Source organism: Mya arenaria, chromosome 14 (genome assembly GCF_026914265.1).
Source record: "Mya arenaria isolate MELC-2E11 chromosome 14, ASM2691426v1".
NCBI classification, from domain to species: domain Eukaryota; kingdom Metazoa; phylum Mollusca; class Bivalvia; order Myida; family Myidae; genus Mya; species Mya arenaria.
Window position 1 is genome coordinate 29,459,361 of NC_069135.1, and position 20,513 is coordinate 29,479,873.

The following is a 20,513-nucleotide window of genomic DNA, read 5'->3' on the forward strand; positions in this document are numbered from 1 at the left end:
GTGCATACACAAGATAAATTGATTCTTTATCATATTATTTATGTATACTTTTTTTAATGTTGTCCAGAGTTAAACCATTAAAATGTGCTTAAACTAAAACTCCCATGCAAATATCGTGTATCGGCCATTGAAATCACTTCGCAATATCCGGATGCATACAGTCTCCTTTATACACTGTGACTACTATTACAGTTAAATATACAGTTATTCTGCTACCGGTATGTTGGGGTCAGACTATATTACAGCCAATAGGCTTGGGCAAACCTTGATAAACTCAATTAACAAACACACTGTTTTACATGGAGCATTCAAACATAGATCTTCTTTTCTTGTTTTATAGAATATTTTATTAATCAAAATTGCAGGGAGGTATGCTAACAGGTTTTTCGATGATACCTTTGAAATGTTGGTGGATATACATTATATCTATAGTTCATGTATGTATGAATGTCATTGACATGCATGACCTTCAGAAGATGCAAAAGATGATGTCACATCAAGTTTTATTTCTGGACATTCATACATACATGAACTATAAATATTCATATCAGTATCTCAACTGGCTATCAATTTTAGTTTTTGTACTATGATTGATTCGTTATTTAACATTATCTTGATGATAAGATCATTTGAAAAGGACAGTATAAAAAGGACAGTATAAATAGTATTTGTGATACATGCTTTCTGGTGATTTATGATTGAAATTAAAATGATATTTTACTGTTTAAAACAGTGAAAGTACATTTGGTAATTTTTACTATTTTAAATTTTAGCTGCTTTAAATTTCAAAACAAACATCAGCATACACAGTGCTGGGATACAATTTCTAGGACATCATTTCCGAAAGAAGATACTTCCGCATACAATTTGGTGCGCTTTTCTAAAAAACTACAGTTTAATGTCTTTTTATATCCTTTTGTTTCACAATATATTTCAACAATTGAACACCACTCGTAAAATACAGCTTTTGGTGTTTAATCAGTGAAATATATTTTTTACCAAAACAAACAATTACCCTATATGTATTTGTATAAAACACCATGGTATTCTTTTGCTTGATTTTTTAGCTGGTAATGGAGATGGAAAGTTCAGAATTGACTCATCATCCGGGGAAGTGAAGCTTGCAGGGGCGCTTGATTTTGAAAGTGGAACTACCAGTTACAGCCTTACTGTACGAGCTACAGATGGAGGAATGGTTTCTGCTGAAGCAACAGTCACTGTCAATGTCAACGATGTCAGCGATGAGATGCCGACCTGCACTACATACTCACATTTCATATCCATAGATGAACCTGGGATCCTAACATCACAAAATGTTAGTTTAAACATATTCATTCTACAGTGATTGAAGTAAGTTTTATTTACTTATGCTAAGTCTCTCTCGTGAGCAAGATGTTGTGCAGGAGTGTTTTCTTGCCTTGTTGGGGAATCCGTGGAAAACCTACTTGTCCAGCTTGGTGACCACCAACCAAATTCACAGGTGCCAGGCCAGGTATCAAACCCAGGCAGCCTTTGTGAAAATCAAGTGCCCTCAACTACAACCCTACAATAGATGCTGGTTACCTTATCATCATACCTTGTGATTGTGTTTTAGACTTCAATTCTACTACTTCATTATATATTTGTCAGTCTGATAACGATCATCTGTCCTGTGGTCAAATTCAGCATCTCATGCACTGGCGAAAATATTTTCCTACCTTGCTCTAATTCTGGATTTTTAAAAAAAAGCAGTGCCTGTTTAAAAATGTTTTAATATCACTTCACTTCAAATCACTGTTAGAAATCAGGCTTGTTAATTCCGATGATTTCTTGCTCTGAAATGCATTTTTGTCACACAGTGAATATAGAAGAGTGTGGTCTATGATGTATCTTTTGGATTACCACCATAAATACCATACTATGGTATGCCTCTTACAGACATAACTGAGCATTTGTGTGACAATACTCAATGTATTGTTTCATGTATTTATATATGAAATATATTTACCTGTATCTCATTTCCATTTCAGTATGTGGACTTGGACTGCTCGGATCGAGATGGGATTGACACACTGGCATACACCATCATTTCAGGGAATACAGGGAGTGCCTTCAGCATCAGTGCAGCTGGAGTTATAACCCTTGCTTCAGGTAAATACAAATGAGTTAATGGTTATAGTTTTATGGTAATTATATAAGTGAATGGTATGAAATCTGAAAACCAAAGCCAGTAAATGAACAGTTTCTCAGTAAGTGAGGTATCAGATTTTTTAATAGAGCATTAATGAAGAAAATGGTTCTCATTCAATTTCTATACTTATGGTGAAAATTTATTTATGGAAAAATTAATGGACAGCTTATAAAAATAATACTTTAAAAATATATATATTATAAAGAACTATTTTCATAATTATCAGAAAAATAGTTTAGACAATTTTTTGTGTATTTCTGACAATCTTGAATATTAATCCACAAGCCTAAATTAAAATTTCCTTAGATTATGAAATTGTTTTATGCCCTGATGTTGATAATTTCCATTTGGAACCAGCCCAGCATATTTTACCAGGTGTAGGGCGTGCAAACTTTAATACTTCTTTCTAACACTGATACGGTAATTTAACTATTAAAAAATGACTCATCTCTGTTACAGCATTAGATTATGACGCTGGAACCCAAAACTTTGCCCTTGTTGTCCAAGTAACAAATGGAAGTAGCACCCCGCTGGAGATTCCTGTGATTGTGGCAGTCAATCCTGTCAATGAAGCCATGCCCAATTTTGGTGCAGATCGAGATGAAACGTTTTCAGAGAATACTGCTGTGGGTACAACACTCTTGACGTTTTCTGCTTCTGATGCAGATGCTGCTCCACATGGCATTGTTCGCCATAGTATTGAATCAGGTCAGTACCTAATGTTAGATGATTATAAAGTACAATGATAGTTGAAGCCAAGTGAGTTTCTGCCAATTTTTACTTTTAAAAAATATACAATTTTGAAAATTGTATATTTTTGGTATTTTTTTTCGATTTGGTTTTATATGTAAGAAACATTTATTTTAAGATAATGATATTGCACTTGCAACTCATGTCAGGTGTAGCATTGATAGTAATGATAACGTGAGTCAAGAACTTGGCTGCACTGGTTTTATATAACCTTGCAAACAAATTTGGATGTTCATTTCCTTGGGTAATTATAATTCATGGAGGCTATACCATAATTTATATTCATGGGCTTGAAATTTTATAGTTTTTAAAAAAAAATATGATTTCGTGGGTTCTTAAATTTGTGGATTTTTATTTTCTTGAAAAAATCAAAACTGTGATCCTAAATTGTCTGCTTATTCACCATGTGCCGATATCATGCTATGTATCATCTATGTCATGCAGATGACACTACAATGGGACAATATGTCAATAAGCCCAGATACCCATGTCAATTATCCCTTGAGCGGTAATTTAAGGGTTATAAATAAATATGCACCCACATCAATGATATAAAATAATGAAGCTATTGAATGTGTTTTTTTGAAAACTGTGAAAAAATAGTAAGGGTTATTATTAAATAATCAATTGAATATTTGATCAGAGAAACAAATAAGTGAGGGAAAAAAGTGTGTCTTATAACCAGTCATTTACAGTACTTACAAATTGTTTACTGCGACCATGTATATTCATGTATATTTATGTGAATACATGTTTACCCGTTTACATATAATAGACATTATGATTTCATAATTAAAGGTCAAATTTTGGTTGGGATCCTGAATTTGTGGATAAGGCAACCCACAAAAATTAATGTCCCACGAATATTTATGATTTCACAGTAGTTGAAAATAACAATTTTTATTTTACTGTTTCCCATTCAGAGATAAATCTCTTTCAGTGACCAACAGTGGCTTGGGCCTGTTCAGTATTGACCAGACCTCCGGGAAAATCAGGCTGGCCAAGACTCTGGATTATGAAACTCAGACAAACTATAAAATCACTGTCATTGCTGTTGATGGGGGAACTCCGGCTCAGACGGTACAAACAATTCTTTTTCCTTTGAAATGATGAGATTTAAATTTGTTATCTGATAAGTCAGTCTATTGAAAAATAGAAAAAAATATTTGAAGTTTCCCTAAGAGTTTTTGTTAATAGGACAATTGAAAAGACCTTATATAGAAAAAAAAACAATAAGTAGGGCAGATTTGTATTTTCAATTCTTTCTGATATTTAAAAGCATTTCATCAGATACCAGTGTAACACTACTGAGCATGAAGATATTTAGAATAAAAACCTTTAGGTGTTCATGTATATTTTACAGGGAACAGGAACAATTACAATACAAGTTTCCGATGTAAATGACGTCAAGCCAACATGTAGCCCTGCATCACATGTGCGGACCGAGGCAGAGAATTCAGGTGATATATTTATGTCGCAACTTTTTTAATAAGGCAGGGGAATTATATTATTGTTTTAGATTTTTATCCGGAATTGTAAGATAATTAATTGTGATTGTGTGTGTGTTTGGGATACTTATTCTTTATGAATTGAATAAATGAAAAAGTTTGGTACATTTAAATCTCAGAGCTGCTCACCTGATATTTGACTATTTCTTGTCAAGGTCATTTATTTCAAATAAAATGTGGAGGAGTGGTGGACAAGGGTGTCAATCTGAAACAAGTTCCTCAGGCAGTAAGAGTTTTGGTCAAAATTATGGTCAAACTCTAGTTTTATATGTTTGAGTTTTTTTCAAACACTTCAAAATAAAATTATTTTTTTCTTTTAGTTTTAATAAAATTCACATTTTGAGTGAGCAAGAAATGTACCTTAATAATGAACTGACTTAAATTAAAGAAATAATTTCTTTTGAAACCTCAAAAGAAGAAATGGTACATTTTACCATTTCTTGCATGAGCCACACCATGTATTTGATTCTATTATTTGCTAGATTATTCCCGCATGTCAGATACGCTGACCCATTCCCAATTGAACAATTCCTAAAAATAAAAAATTGGTCGAAATTCTTCTTTGCAAATCACTCTATAAAGGAACTAGTAGAGATTTGTTAAAGATTCAAATTTATCTCAATAATATTTTGACTAAATCAAATGAAATTTGGCATGTAAGCTCAGAAATAGCTGAGTGTTCTTTAAAAGAGTATCTCAATTTTCTTGTCAACTCAAAAATTAATTACTGGTATATGCATTGGATTATTTTTTAGCAGACCTGTATAGTGAAAAACATTCTAAGTTTTGAATAACTTTCCTCCAGAATGTTATTAAAATATCTAAGTTAAAATTGTAGAGTGAATTGTATGTACATCTGTCTTTTGTGAAAGTGAGATTTATTGCATTGCTTTAATAAAAAGGTTAATAGCAGTACTTAAACCATTGCGATTTTGTATTTTGTTATTATATCTTTCATCTGCAATGTATTTTTGGTAAAAATATAAGATTGATACAAAAGTTCAATGTGACCCCTTTGATATGATACCAAATTGAAGTTTGTTTGTTTTTCACTAGAAATAGTTTTTATAGCTTTTCAGAATGGGTTACCATATACACTATTTGAATATAGTGTCTCCTAAAAGATTCACTCTTACTCCCAAATAAGACTTGCCACAATGAAAAATTTTGTTTTAATATTCCAAAAAGGATTAATAATGTCGAAAACAATGTTTCTCATAAAGGACTGAATTGAATTTGAAAGAAATGATCATAAAACATGGTACTTCTTCCTCATGAGACTGTAGTAGACCACAGTAAATGTTTAAGCATTCACCAATCATTTAATATTATATTATATTAAATACACAGTTACAATCTTGTTATCAGTAATTAATATGTTCCATTATTGCATGATTTAAAGGTTTACCAGTCAAAAATTATGTGTGTTATACATGTGTATGTATTGATTTTGAATAAGAGTGTCACTTTAAATAAGCATTCATCACCCGTCATATTTGAGTTCCTATTTTTCTTTTATAGCCTTGAACACTGTGGTGATAGCAGATCTAGGGTGTACAGATTCTGACACATCTCCCCTGATCTATACCATCACCCAGAGTCCCCAAGATGACTTCAGCATAGACACAACTGGGGCTACCACAGCCCTTAAACTGTCAAGTATGTGATTCTTGCAGCTCTGATTGAAAAGTAGGTGATTTGTGTTTAAATCGAAAAGGAGGATTGGCATAAGGAACTACATGTAGGTGATTCTAGTTCAAATCGGTCGATGGTGATTCTCCTTTAAATTTGCAAGTAGGTGATTCTTGTTTTCATTAATAAGAAGCTGATTCTTGTATGGATATGTAAGTGATTCTTGTTTCAATTGGCAAGTAGGTGATTCATGTTAAAATTGGCAAGTAGGTGATTCTTGTTTAAACTGGTAAGATGGTGATTCTTATAGCGATTACATTGATAAGTAGGTGATTCTTGTTTAAATGGATAGCTAAGTGATTCTTGTTTCAATTGGCAAGTAGTAGATTCATGTTAAAATTGGCAATTTTGTAATTCTGGTTTTAAATTGATAAGTAGGTGATTCTTGTTTAAATTAGCAAGTAGATCACCACTAGGGATATTGCCTTAAGGTCTCTAAAACTAGACATAATTAGTTGTTTCTAATAAACCAGGAAAGAGTGTTTCATATCTGTTTCCAGCTGTTTTCACAATGGAGCTAAAATGATTTAGTATAAACTAACCTATGCCATTATTCCTCTTACAGCCTTACTTGATTATGAAACCAACCCTGCCTACACCATAGAAATCACAGTCAGTGATGGAGACTTCTCCACAACGATTAACGTGGATATATCAGTTGGTGATGTCAATGACGGAGGTCCATCTTTCTCAACTGCAACTTACACTGTCAATATCCCAGAAGATGCAGCAATAGGAGCAAGTGTAATTACAGTCACTGCGACTGACCCAGATGGAGATTCAAGTAAATATGGAAATCTGAAGTATGCAATAACTGGTGGAAATACGGGAAATAAGTTCTTGATTGACTCAGACACAGGATTGATCACAAAAGCTGGGGTTCTAGATGCCGAGGGTACTTCGACATACACCCTTACAGTAACTGCTACAGAAGAAATCCATACAAATTCAGACACTGCGACTGTTACAATAACGGTTGATGGAGTTGATGATAATGATCCAGCGTGTACGTCAGACATGGCATTTTCAAGTGTTATGGCCGAAGAAGGGACTATAGGTGATGTTTTATTTAGCTTCTTGTGTAGTGACGCAGATGGTGAGACTGTAACATACACTATAACGAATGGGGATACAACATACTTTGAGATTGTTGGGAGTGACTTAAAAGTAAGTTTATATTGTGTGTAACTTAAAGTTTTTACTTTTATTTTAGAAATTAGAAAATGTTTAGCCATATTGAATATGGGTATATTTTTTGCTTAGTCTTAAGGGACTTGACACCAGATGATACAATTGCAAAAATAAATAAAAATGTAAAAAAAAAATTCTTGCATTATCTATCATGTAAATACTAGTAAAATTTAAAATAGCATTGGTATATATATCTGTATTAATCACGGGCTTTCACATGCTAAATATATGCACCATTAACTTGGAAACCATAATGGGCTACTTTTAAATGAGTATACTAAGCTGAGACAGTGACAGAATATTCTTTTAATCATGAAAAGCGGCATATTATCGGCTTCATACTAGCTTGTATTGACAATTCTAAGCTTGTTTTGGGGTAATACTGTATTTGCCAATTTTGTTACCATCTGGTGTTAAGTCCCTTTAAATCAAGTTTTACTTGAAATTAGCACAAGCCTGCAAGCCCTGCAATGTTGAAATACTCTCTCTGCTCCTTTAAACTCTGGATTCAATTTAGAAGGGCTTGTTTAAATTGATAATGTCACAGACTGCTGAGTAGCATCAGAAATTCTGGCTGTTTATTTTAATGTCTTATTGCGATGGCAATAGGATGATTATTCAGAACTTTGTTAATGTTAACAATGTGATTAAGGACATCTTTGTTAACTTTTAAAAGTGAAATAGTTGAAGATATATTCATAAGCTTAAATAATACTATAACAGCTGAATAAGATGTCTCAAATATTGATAGTCCAACAGCAGATCACAAGTGTATCCATTAAATTTCCAGAGAATAAAAAATTCAAAAGTAATCAATATTAATGTTAACAACTTAGTTAACTTTAACCAAGTTTTGAGCAATAGACCTTATGTGATTTTTGTTTTTTGGGGTCTATCAATTTCTTACATGAATGTAATCATAAAAGGTGCTGTCGCATCTGAAATGTTCATTGAAACATCAACATCTTTTAATTTGAAATAAAAAAAAATCTGAATATATCTGAACAGGGTTTAGGGATTACTTTGACATGACACTTAGTGAATCAAATGTAATACCGTCTACCATTCCAGCTGAAGTCGCCTATAGACTATGACACTGTGGCCTCCAGCCAGTTTGACCTGACAATAAGAGTGTCGGATGGCACAAGATCAGTATACGTCACTGGCACAGTCTTGGTTACAGGAGTCAATGAACACTCCCCAGTATTTACACCAAGTAAATTTTATCGCTATTTGTATCTTGTTTCTTTTTCAAAAAACCTAGATAAGGAAATGATATATCCTTTGTGCGATCATCATCGTACTGCAAATAGTTAACATTGGCGTTAACTCAAATATTGTTCGAGATATTAAAAGGAACCTTCTTGCACCACACACTGACAATATGCGCATGTCTATAGCAAAACCCATATTACTGGCTATATTAATTTTCAAGTTATGCAATTTTTTTAATAAAATAAGAACAGATGAGCAATTGCAGTTATTCAGGGGCACTTTAGTACAGTTTTACAGCTTTGTAATCAGAATTCTAATTTATAAAATTATTGTCAATGTCCTGCATGACTTACCCTGCTTTGTGACAGTTTGACTGTAAAATTTCTGTTGAATTTGAGTCTTATTTTGTATATGCTAAGTAAACGGCCGGTTTTGTTTTGCTCTGACATTATAGAAATGATGAGACATACATGTATACTTATTAAACTGTATACAAGAGTAAAATAAAGCTTGTGTGATATTGACATTTTTAAGAAACATGAATAATAAGCTGATAGATTATAACCAATATTATTTCTGCTTTTCAGATGCAGTATATCATGTCAGCAAAGCTGAGAGTCTCTCCCCTGGTTCTGTAATAACAACAGTATCAGTTGCAGACAATGATGTTGGGGACTCAGTTACCTATTCCTGGGTTACCCCGCCATCTGGTTTCACCCTGGATCAAGAATCAGGAGAGATACTTCTATCAGGCAGGCTTGATCGAGAAACGACTGCTAGTTATACGTTGCAAATCAAGGCAACAGACGGGACCAATGCAGTTACAGGAACTGTGTCATTGACAGTGACTGACGTGAATGACAATGCCCCAGCGTTTAGCCCACCAAAATATAGGTAGTGTTTATTGTTCCTTTTTCATTTTCTAAAATCTTTATGGAATTTATCATTTTGTTCATTAATTTTATCTGCAGTAAACATATGTTTGTTATAAATAAATGTTTAAGCAACATAGAAAATGCATGTATATAATTGATGAAAGAAAAGTCTTGATGTGTTGTGTTTTTAGCTCACCTGTCACGTAGTGACAAGGTGAGCTTTTGTGATCACTCTTCGTCCGCCGTCCGTCCGTCCGTCCGTCCGTCCGTCCGTCCGTCCGTCCGTCCACAATTGCTTGTGAACACAATAGAGGTCACAATTTTGACCTAATCTTTATGAAACTTGGTCAGACTGATCATCTCTACAAAATCTAGGTCAAGTTCGATATAGGGTTATCTGGGGTCAAAAACTAGGTCACTAGGTCAATTAGTAGAAAAACCTTGTGAACACAATAGAGGTCACAATTTTAGCCTAATCTCAATGCAACTTGGTCAGAATGGTCATCTCTATAAAATCTAGGTCAAGTTCGATATTGGGTCATCCGCGGTCAATAATTAGGTCACTAGGTCAATTAGTAGAAAAACCTTGTGAACACAATAGAGGTCACAATTTTAGCCTAATCTCAATGCAACTTGGTCAGAATGATCATCTCTATAAAATGTAGGTCAAGTTCGATATTGGGTCATCCGCGGTCAACAACTAGGTCACTAGGTCAATTAGTACAAAAACCTTGTGAACACAATAGAGGTCACAATTTTAGCCTAATCTCAATGCAAGTTAGTCAGAATAATCATCTCTATAAAATCTAGGTCAAGTTCGATATTGGGTCATCCGCAGTCAATAACTAGGTCACTAGGTTAATTATTAGAAAAACCTTGTGAACACAACAGAGGTCACAATTTTGACCTAATCTTTATGAAACTTGGTCAGACTGATCGTCTCTATGAAATCTAGGTCAAGTTCGATATTGGGTCATCTGGGGTCAAAAACTAGGTCAGTAGGTCAATTAGTAGAAATACCTTGTGAACACATTAGAGGTCACAATTTTAGCCTAATCTCAATGCAACTTGGTCAGAATGATCATCTCTATAAAATCTAGGTCAAGTTCGATATTGGGTCATCCGCGGTCAATAACTAGGTCACTAGGTCAATTAGTAGAAAAACCTTGTGAACACAATAGAGGTCACAATTTTAGCCTAATCTCAATGCAAATTGGTCAGAATGATCATCGCTGTAAAATGTAGGCCAAGTTTGATATTGGGTCATTCACGGTCAATAACTAGGTCACTAGGTCAATTAGTACAAAAACCTTGTGAACACAATAGAGGTCACAATTTTAGCCTAATCTCAATGCAACTTGGTCAGAATGATCATCTCTATAAAATGTAGGTCAAGTTCGATATTGGGTCATCCGCGGTCAACAACTAGGTCACTAGGTCAATTAGTACAAAAACCTTGTGAACACAATAGAGGTCACAATTTTAGGCTAATCTTAATGCAACTTGGTCAGAATGATCATCTCTATAAAATCTGGGTCAAGTTCGATATTGGGTCATCCGCAGTCAATAACTAGGTCACTAGGTCAATTATTAGAAAAACCTTGTGAACACAACAGAGGTCACAATTTTGACCTAATCTTTATGAAACTTGGTCAGACTGATCATCTCTATGAAATCTAGGTCAAGTTCGATATTGGGTCATCTGGGGTCAAAAACTAGGTCAGTAGGTCAATTAGTAGAAATACCTTGTGAACACATTAGAGGTCACAATTTTAGCCTAATCTCAATGCAACTTGGTCAGAATGATCATCTCTATAAAATCTAGGTCAAGTTCGATATTGGGTCATCCGCGGTCAATAACTAGGTCACTAGGTCAATTAGTACAAAAACCTTGTGAACACAATAGAGGTCACAATTTTAGCCTAATCTCAATGCAAATTGGTCAGAATGATCATTGCTGTAAAATATAGGTCAAGTTTGATATTGGGTCATTCACGGTCAATAACTAGGTCACTAGGTCAATTAGTACAAAAACCTTGTGAACACAATAGAGGTCACAATTTTAGCCTAATCTCAATGCAACTTGGTCAGAATGATCATCTCTATAAAATCTAGGTCAAGTTCGATATTGGGTCATCCGCGGTCAATAACTAGGTCACTAGGTCAATTAGTACAAAAACCTTGTGAACACAATAGAGGTCACAATTTTAGGCTAATCTTAATGCAACTTGGTCAGAATGATCATCTCTATAAAATCTGGGTCAAGTTCGATATTGGGTCATACGCAGTCAATAACTAGGTCACTAGGTCAATTATTAGAAAAACCTTGTGAACAAAATAGAGGTCACAATTTTAGCCTTATCTTAATGAAACTTGGTCAGAATGATCATCTTAACATAAGCTAGGTCAAGTTCCATATTGGGTCAGCCTAGGTCAAAAACTAGGTCACTAGGTCAATTAGTAAAAAAACCTTGTGAACACAATAGAGGTCACAATTTTAGCCTAATCTCAATGCAACTTGGTCAGAATGATCATCTCTATAAAATGTAAATGTATTCACTATATGTTTATAGTTAAAACTTCAAAAATCTTCTCCTCTGAACTTACTTGGACTAGAGCTTAGATATTTGGCATGATTCATCGTCTAGTGGACCTTTACAAAGTTTGTTCAAATTATGGCCTTGGGATCAAAATTGGCCCCGCCCTGGGGGTCATGGGTTTTCTCTATATGTTTATAGTGAAAACTTAAAAAATCTGCTCCTTTGAACTTACTTGGACTAGAGCTTAGATATTTGGCATGATTCATCGTCTAGTGGACCTCTTCAAAGATTGTTCAAATTATGGCCCTGGGGTCAAAATTGGCTCCGCCCCTGGGGGGTCATGGGTTTTCTCTATATGTTTATAGTAAAAAAAAATCAAAAATCTCCTCTGAACTTACGTTGCTTAGAGCTTAGATATTTGGCATGATTCATCGTCTAGTGGACCTCTACAAAGATTGTTCAAATTATGGCCTTGGGGTCAAAATTGGCCCCGCCCCGGGGGGTTAGGGTATTCTCTATATGTTTATAGTTAAAACTTCAAAAATCTTCTCCTCTGAACTTACTTGGACTAGAGCTTAGATATTTGGCATGATTCATCGTCTAGTGGACCTTTACAAAGTTTGTTCAAATAATGGCCTTGGGGTCAAAATTGGCCCCGCCCCGGGGGTCATGGGTTTTCTCTATATGTTTATAGTGAAAACTTCAAAAATCTTCTCCTTTGAACTTACTTGGACTAGAGCTTAGATATTTGGCATGATTCATCGTCTAGTGGACCTCTACAAAGATTGTTCAAATTATGGCCCTGGGGTCAAAATTGGCCCCGCCCCTGGGGGGTCATGGGTTTTCTCTATATGTTTATAGTAAAAAAAATCAAAAATCTCCTCTGAACTTACGTTGCTTAGAGCTTAGATATATGGCATGATTCATCGTCTAGTAGACCTCTACAAAGATTGTTCAAATTATGGCCTTGGGGTCAAAATTGGCCCCGCCCCGGGGGGTTAGGGTATTCTCTATATGTTTATAGTTAAAACTTCAAAAATCTTCTCCTCTGAACTTACTTGGACTAGAGCTTAGATATTTGGCATGATTCATCGTCTAGTGGACCTCTACAAAGTTTGTTCAAATTATGGCCCTAGGGTCAAAATTGGCCCCGCCCCGGGGGGTCATGGGTATTCTCTATATGTTTATAGTTAAAACTTCAAAAATCTTCTCCTCTGAACTTACTTGGACTAGAGCTTAGATATTTGGCATGATTCATCGTCTAGTGGACCTTTACAAAGTTTGTTCAAATAATGGCCTTGGGGTCAAAATTGGCCCCGCCCCGGGGGTCATGGGTTTTCTCTATATGTTTATAGTGAAAACTTCAAAAATCTTCTCCTTTGAACTTACTTGGACTAGAGCTTAGATATTTGGCATGATTCATCGTCTAGTGGACCTCTACAAAGATTGTTCAAATTATGGCCCTGGGGTCAAAATTGGCCCCGCCCCTGGGGGTCATGGGTTTTCTCTATATGTTTATAGTAAAAAAAATCAAAAATCTCCTCTGAACTTACGTTGCTTACAGCTTAGATATTTGGCATGATTCATCGTCTAGTGGACCTCTACAAAGATTGTTCAAATTATGGCCTTGGGGTCAAAATTGGCCCCGCCCGGGGGGGTTAGGGTATTCTCTATATGTTTATAGTTAAAACTTCAAAAATCTTCTCCTCTGAACTTACTTGGACTAGAGCTTAGATATTTGGCATGATTCATCGTCTAGTGGACCTTTACAAAGTTTGTTCAAATAATGGCCTTGGGGTCAAAATTGGCCCCGCCCCGGGGGTCATGGGTTTTCTCTATATGTTTATAGTGAAAACTTCAAAAATCTTCTCCTTTGAACTTACTTGGACTAGAGCTTAGATATTTGGCATGATTCATCTTCTAGTGGACCTCTACAAAGATTGTTCAAATTATGGCCCTGGGGTCAAAATTGGCCCCGCCCCTGGGGGGTCATGGGTTTTCTCTATATGTTTATAGTAAAAAAAATCAAAAATCTCCTCTGAACTTACGTTGCTTAGAGCTTAGATATATGGCATGATTCATCGTCTAGTGGACCTCTACAAAGATTGTTCAAATTATGGCCTTGGGGTCAAAATTGGCCCCGCCCCGGGGGGGTAGGGTATTCTCTATATGTTTATAGTTAAAACTTAAAAAATCTTCTCCTCTGAACTTACTTGGACTAGAGCTTAGATATTTGGCATGATTCATCGTCTAGTGGACCTCTACAAAGATTGTTCAAATTATGGCCTTGAGGTCAAAATTGGCCCCGCCCCCTTGGGGGGTCATGGGTTTTCTCTATATGTTTATAGTGAAAACTTCAAAAATCATCTCCTCTGAACTTACGTTGCTTAGAGCTTAGATATTTGGCATGATTCATCGTCTAGTGGACCTCTACAAAGTTTGTTCAAATTATGGCCCTGGGGTCAAAATTGGCCACACCCGGGTGCTGATGGGTTTTCTCTATATGTGTTATAGTGAAAACTTAATAAATCTTCTCCGAACTCAAAAAGACAAGTAACGTCTTAATTTAAACTGGATAACATATTTAGTACACAAACCAATTTTCAATATGGGCCACATACAACAATTATTAACAAATATACATATATAGATACACACGTAAAATCAAGTAGTGACAAGAGCTTAGATATTTGGCATGATATATCATCTAGTTGACTTGTACCAATATTGTTCAATCTTTGGCTCTGGGGTCAAAAAATGGCCCCACCCGGGCGGTCATGGGTTTCCTTATATATGTTTATGATGAAAACTTAAAAAATCTTCTTCTCCGAAACCAAAAGGCGAAGGCCTTAGATATTTGGTATGAAGCATCGTTTATCGGACCACTATTAAGATTGTTCAAACTTTAGCCCTGGGGTCAAAATTGGCCACGCCCCGTGTTCATAGGCTTAGGTTTTCAATATTTGTATATAATGGAAGAATGTGCAATATATGACAGGTGAGCGATTCAGGGCCATTTGGCCCTCTTGTTTTTTTGTCTTATTTCATTTGATATTAAGCTTGTTTGTTTTTCTATAAAGTAAGCCTAGGCATTGTGATAGCCTTCGACCGTGTGGTCATGGTCATTTAAAGCCTTGTTGTTGTCATGCAATATGTTTAATCTGGGCAATACAGAAAGTATTCAACATAGTCTCATGTAACTAAATGCGCAATCCTGTTGCAAATTACAATTCTTACACATGTAGTAAGGCCTATAACTATATAATTGTCGAGTAATGCCTCGACGGAGGATAAAACTGATAGGCATTGGCTACTGTTTAAGGGGCTCTATGTTTGGTTTGATTTCATTCAATATAAATTACAGCATAACAGTAGCAGAGGGTACTGCATTAGGAGCAGTGATTACTGTCACAGCTGCTGACACGGACGATCCTGGGACCAACGACTATGGGACTGTGACCTATTCCATTATAGGTTTGTTCCAGATTTAGTTGATTTAGAATACTCAGAGGAGAACAAAACATTTCTCTCTAAAACATTTGTACAAGTTTTGTTCATATGTTGAAAACCGGCTCACAAAATTGGTATTTTATAATAAGTTTAAAAAGAGAATCGAAAGAACAGATTTGTTTTGATGTTCTGGTTGTAAATTTTAAGGCATGTACCATGTGAATTACCTATTCGAATATCAAAAGTGTCATATGCCAGTAGGATAATATTTAAGTAATTTTTTAACCAAGTTGGCAATTAATGGGAATTATCTGATATGAGAACAAAGTTGGATAGAGATAAAATTGTTAAATAATTATGTACAATATTTTTATATTTTAAGATGGAAACACTGGAAGCTATTTCAGTATTGACTCAACTACAGGAGAAATATCTACCACCACTATGCTAGACTATGAAGCATCAACCGTGTTCACCCTTATTGTACAGGCCGCTGACAGTGCTGGCAACTCAGGGGCAAAATCTAGTTCTGCTGTGGTCACAGTAAACATAGGGCCAGTGAACGAATTTGATCCAGTGTTTCAAAGTTTGCCATATTCCACTAGCTTTGATGAAAATACTGCTGTCGGTACTACCCTGCTAACTGTCACAGCTAGTGATACTGACGTTGGTGACGATGGTGACGTTTATTACAGTATGGCTGCTAGTACCATGTTTTATTTGAACACAGAGAATGGGAAAATATCTTTGAAGAATGCGCTGAATTATGAGACAAACATTCAGTATACATTTGATGTTGTTGCACATGATTCTGGTGCATCACCAAGAAGTGTGACAGTAACAGTGACGATTAATGTGAATGATGTCAATGACAATGCTCCTGTATGTGACCCATCCTTTCTAACCATTGGCTTACTAGAAAATCAAATTATTGGCAATATTGCAACAGTTTCATGCACAGATGGTGACACAACATCACCGAATAATGATCTAGTTTACACCCTAGTCACAGTCAACGGAGGTCCTTCCACCATTTTTTCTATGTCTGGTACTGGTGTTATGTTAGACTCATCCTTTGATTATGAGACTGAAACCTCATATGACATCATTATAAAGGTCGAAGATCAAGGAGTTGGTACTAAATTTACAACAACTGTGACTGTAAGAATTGAAATCGGAGATGTAAATGAACATAATCCAGAATTCACTAACACATTGAGTGTCTCAATATCTGAGTCGACGGCTGCTGGTACTTCAATATTTCAACTCCTAGCTGCAGACAGCGATACCTCAGAAATTATTACATTCAGCAGCGATCCAGCAATCACAGAGTTTTCTGTTGATCCAGACACTGGAAACATCTACTTAGTTTCCAACATTGACTTTGACAATCTTGGTACTCCCAATATGGAGTTAGAAGTGTATGCCGCTGATAATGGTCAACAAGGCTCAAGAACGGTGACTTCTACACTGACGATCACAATACTGGATGAAAATGATGTCACTCCAGTCTTTTTCCCAGCTGTGTATTATGCTAACGTAACGGAGCCAGGAGTAACAGGAACATCTGTTACCACTATTACAGCTACTGACAGTGACAGTGCAGTTGTAAGCTACAGTTTAGCTGATGTTACGATATTTCAGATAGATACAGGTGGGGTTGTAAGAATTCAAAATGGAGGATTGATAAACTATGAAACAACAACATCATATGCCCTTGTAGCTTATGCAGAAGACGATGGCGGACACTCAGCAACCACAACAATTCATATTAAAGTTATAGGCATCAATGAAGATCCACCAGTTTTCAGTCCAGCCACAGAGTCAATCAATATTGATGAAAACATAAACATTGGCTTCTTAGTTGTGGATACAACAGCTACTGATGGTGACAGTGGAGCCGATGGCAAACTGACCTACTCAATCTCATCGGTGCCTTCAGGATTTGATAACTTGATGGCTATTAATCCCCAAACTGGAGAAATGACGGTTGCCGGGGATGTGGACATGGAAGTGATGACAATTAACCCTGTAACATTCAACATTGAGGTCACTGATGCAGGCACAGATCCTGGTAAGTGTAACTTTAGCCTGTCTATTATTAACAGAAAAAAGTGAAGTATTGTGAAAGCCATTGTGTTAAGTAGGTGTACTCATTGTTGTGCAAATTCTTTGACCTTGGTCATGCAAAGCTCGAAATCTGCTAAGATCTAAAAAATCACACTTTGTACACATGTTGGCAGAGATTTAACACACATTTACAGCAAGGCCCATAACTCTGTCTTGAATAATAGCAATATTACTTTTTGGCCATTTTTTAATAATTAAAAAAAGAATGTCTAGTGAATGCATTTGCCCAGGAGAAACTCTTGTTTCCTTTTATTGTGCGAGTTATTTTGTTGTCCTTTGTTTGTAGTATTGTTTTAAATTGATGTCCAAATTTAAAATGTTATTGGTAGGCAAGCTGAAAATGGTAAACATTAAAAATCCGTTTTAACATTAACATGTATACAATTTTGCAGACAATATTGTTATAGGTTTAATAATGTTAAGCCTCGGAATTTCTTAATAAATATATATTGTAGTTCTTTAACATCAAAACTGATGCAATAAAATAACTTAATTTTTTTTAAATGAATTTTATCTCAGATCGTACAATGTTCAAGTTATAACATACAGGGCTTCCATTAAGAATTTGAAACTAGAAGAATGAAATTCCTGTCCATCAATATATGAAGGTTTTAACTGAAATGTGAAAGTTTAAGGTTCTCAAAAACAATTATTGTGACCATAAAAGTAATATTGAAACCAGGTTTTGATATTTTGAACTTCCAAGCTTTCAACTTTGGAAGATTTCTTCAAAATTATAGAAGTTTTTATACTTCCAAGGAATCAACTTTGGAAGTTTTAACTCATTTCTAGGGAGTATTATACTTCCAAACTTGCTTTTAATGGAAGCCCTGAACATATTGGAATACTGTGAAAAAAAGTAAAAAAAAATATATTTATGTTTTCAACAGATGCAAAGATAGCAACGTTCACCTTATACCTTACAATCAATGACTTGAATGACAACAGTCCTGTCTGTAACCTGAACCTGTATAGTAAAAGTGTGCTGGAAAATGCTTCTGGTGGCGACGCTGTTGTTACCCTTGGGTGTACTGATGGTGATGCTACTGCTCCGAATAATGTCATCACTTACGCCTTTGTTGCTGGCAGTGGTGGGTTAACAATTGAATGACTTGTAAATTGATGAAAGCCTAGTTTTCAGAAAAAAGTCTGATACTGATGCTATTCCATATCAGGAATTTTAGAGTTTAAAATAATTCAAATATCTTTTAATAATTTGCTTTTTTATTGTACTGTCTGCACAATAACTTTATGTAAGATGTAACCAAAAATAATCTATATTCAAAGACTTTTAGACAGTTGCAAGGGTTGAACAGGATGTTTAGATAATTTTAGCATATAAAAAATATAATTTGTTGAGAATATTTGTGGAAAACAACACTCACAGTTTAAGAAAAAATTCCCCCCAAAATTCATTCATGATCCACTATTTCTTACATGTTAACCGTTTAACCACAGATGGAGGAGGCAACTTTGACCTTCAACCATCTACAGGAGCTATTACCGTGACAACAAGCCATGCACTGGACCGTGAGACAACAGACAACTACTTGATACTAGTTGATGTGGCAGACGGAGGGGGGCTGACCACAACGGCCTCGCTCACTGTCTACATCAGCGGTCAGTATTATGTCGGATACACAAATATCCAAAAGTTGGTTGCCTGGTAACCTCATATAATGTATTTTGGTATCATTTATGAGGCAATTATATGTAGAGAAAGTAAAATGATACTGAGAAAAAGTACAAACACACTTTTCTGGCCTTGAATGATAAAATGTCATACAGTTCATTTCAGGTCCAGTTTCAGTTGAAATGAAGAACAACAATACAAACTGTAATAACTTTATATAAGATGTACTTTTGGTCAATCATTCTACATATGACCAATAAGCAAACAGCACACTTTTATATCATACCAAAATAGTATGGGGGTCACCAGGTATAAAATCTGAACAAGATTGGTATATGGAATAAAATGAAATTGACGGATAAATAGCTTATTTATGGTTTGACCACCTTATAGAATGTTAAGTTCATGACCTTTGGCAAAAAAACACACACTATAAAATAGATTTTTAATAAATAGGGCTGTTAATTTTGATATATATATTCTGTTAATGAGCCCAATAGTATGTCAGCCAGGGTCTTTTAATTGGACTATTCAATATTATGTGCTTTCTATTCTAGTCTAAGATCTAGAATTTCAGAAACTCATATTTGTAATTTTCAAATAAAATAGGTAATTTCAAAGCCAGTTAAAAGCCAATTTAAAACAACACAAGTTTTACAAGCATAAAAACAGCATGTTTCAATGAGCTTATGTCTTATCTGTTAGTTTTCAATGACAATGCCTATTTTGTTTCAGATGATAAAACCCTCAGTCTTTATTTGTTTCTAAGATGCCAATGGTAATGCCCCAATCTTATTTTGTTTCAGATGATTTAGCCCTGGTCATATTTTTTTGATGATAATGCCCCAATCTGATTGTCTTTCAGATGATTATGCTTCAGATGCCAATGACAATGCCCCAGTATTTTTGTGCTTCAGATGCCAATGACAATGCCCCAGTCTTATTGTGCTTCAGATGGCAACAATTATGCTCCATGTTATTGTGCTTCAGATGCCAATGACAATCCCCCAGTTTTATTATACCCCCACAAACGAAGTTTGAAGGGGTATATAGGAGTGAGCTTGTCGGTTGGTCTGTCGGTCGGTCTGTTGGTCGGTCTGGTTTCCGGACGATAACTCATGAAAGGCTAGACAAATTTGAAAAAATTTTGGTACACAGGTGTAACATCAGAAGATACAGGTCAAGTTCGATATTGGGGCTGGTGAGGCCAATGTCAAGGTCACTGTTACTAAAAATAGAAAAATGGTTTCCGGACGATAACTCATGAAAGGCTTGACAGATTTGAAATTTTTTTGGTACACAGGTGTAACATCAGAAGATACAGGTCAAGTTCGATATTGGGGCTGGTGGGGCCAAGGT

At 35.4% G+C, this 20,513-nt stretch overlaps 1 protein-coding gene across 2 annotated transcripts in view; it reads left to right on the forward strand.

Moving 5' to 3' along the window:
- Positions 1-1,123: 1,123 nt before the first annotated feature.
- LOC128217885 (protocadherin Fat 4-like) overlaps positions 1,124-20,513 on the forward strand; it is a 52,378-nt gene continuing 32,988 nt past the window's right edge. Inside the window, exons 1-13 of one of the 2 annotated variants that reach the window (XM_052925318.1) lie at positions 1,124-1,315; positions 2,010-2,130; positions 2,630-2,878; positions 3,861-4,000; positions 4,284-4,380; positions 5,950-6,087; positions 6,686-7,287; positions 8,383-8,527; positions 9,114-9,420; positions 15,306-15,415; positions 15,774-17,465; positions 18,412-18,612; positions 18,980-19,141. In XM_052925318.1, coding sequence (XP_052781278.1) covers positions 1,193-1,315; positions 2,010-2,130; positions 2,630-2,878; positions 3,861-4,000; positions 4,284-4,380; positions 5,950-6,087; positions 6,686-7,287; positions 8,383-8,527; positions 9,114-9,420; positions 15,306-15,415; positions 15,774-17,465; positions 18,412-18,612; positions 18,980-19,141 — 4,087 coding nt within the window. In that variant the 5' untranslated portion in view covers positions 1,124-1,192. Of the gene's footprint in view, positions 1,316-2,009; positions 2,131-2,627; positions 2,879-3,860; positions 4,001-4,283; positions 4,381-5,949; positions 6,088-6,685; positions 7,288-8,382; positions 8,528-9,113; positions 9,421-15,305; positions 15,416-15,773; positions 17,466-18,411; positions 18,613-18,979; positions 19,142-20,513 lie in introns of those variants that run through there. The other variant, XM_052925319.1, reaches the window with a different exon arrangement.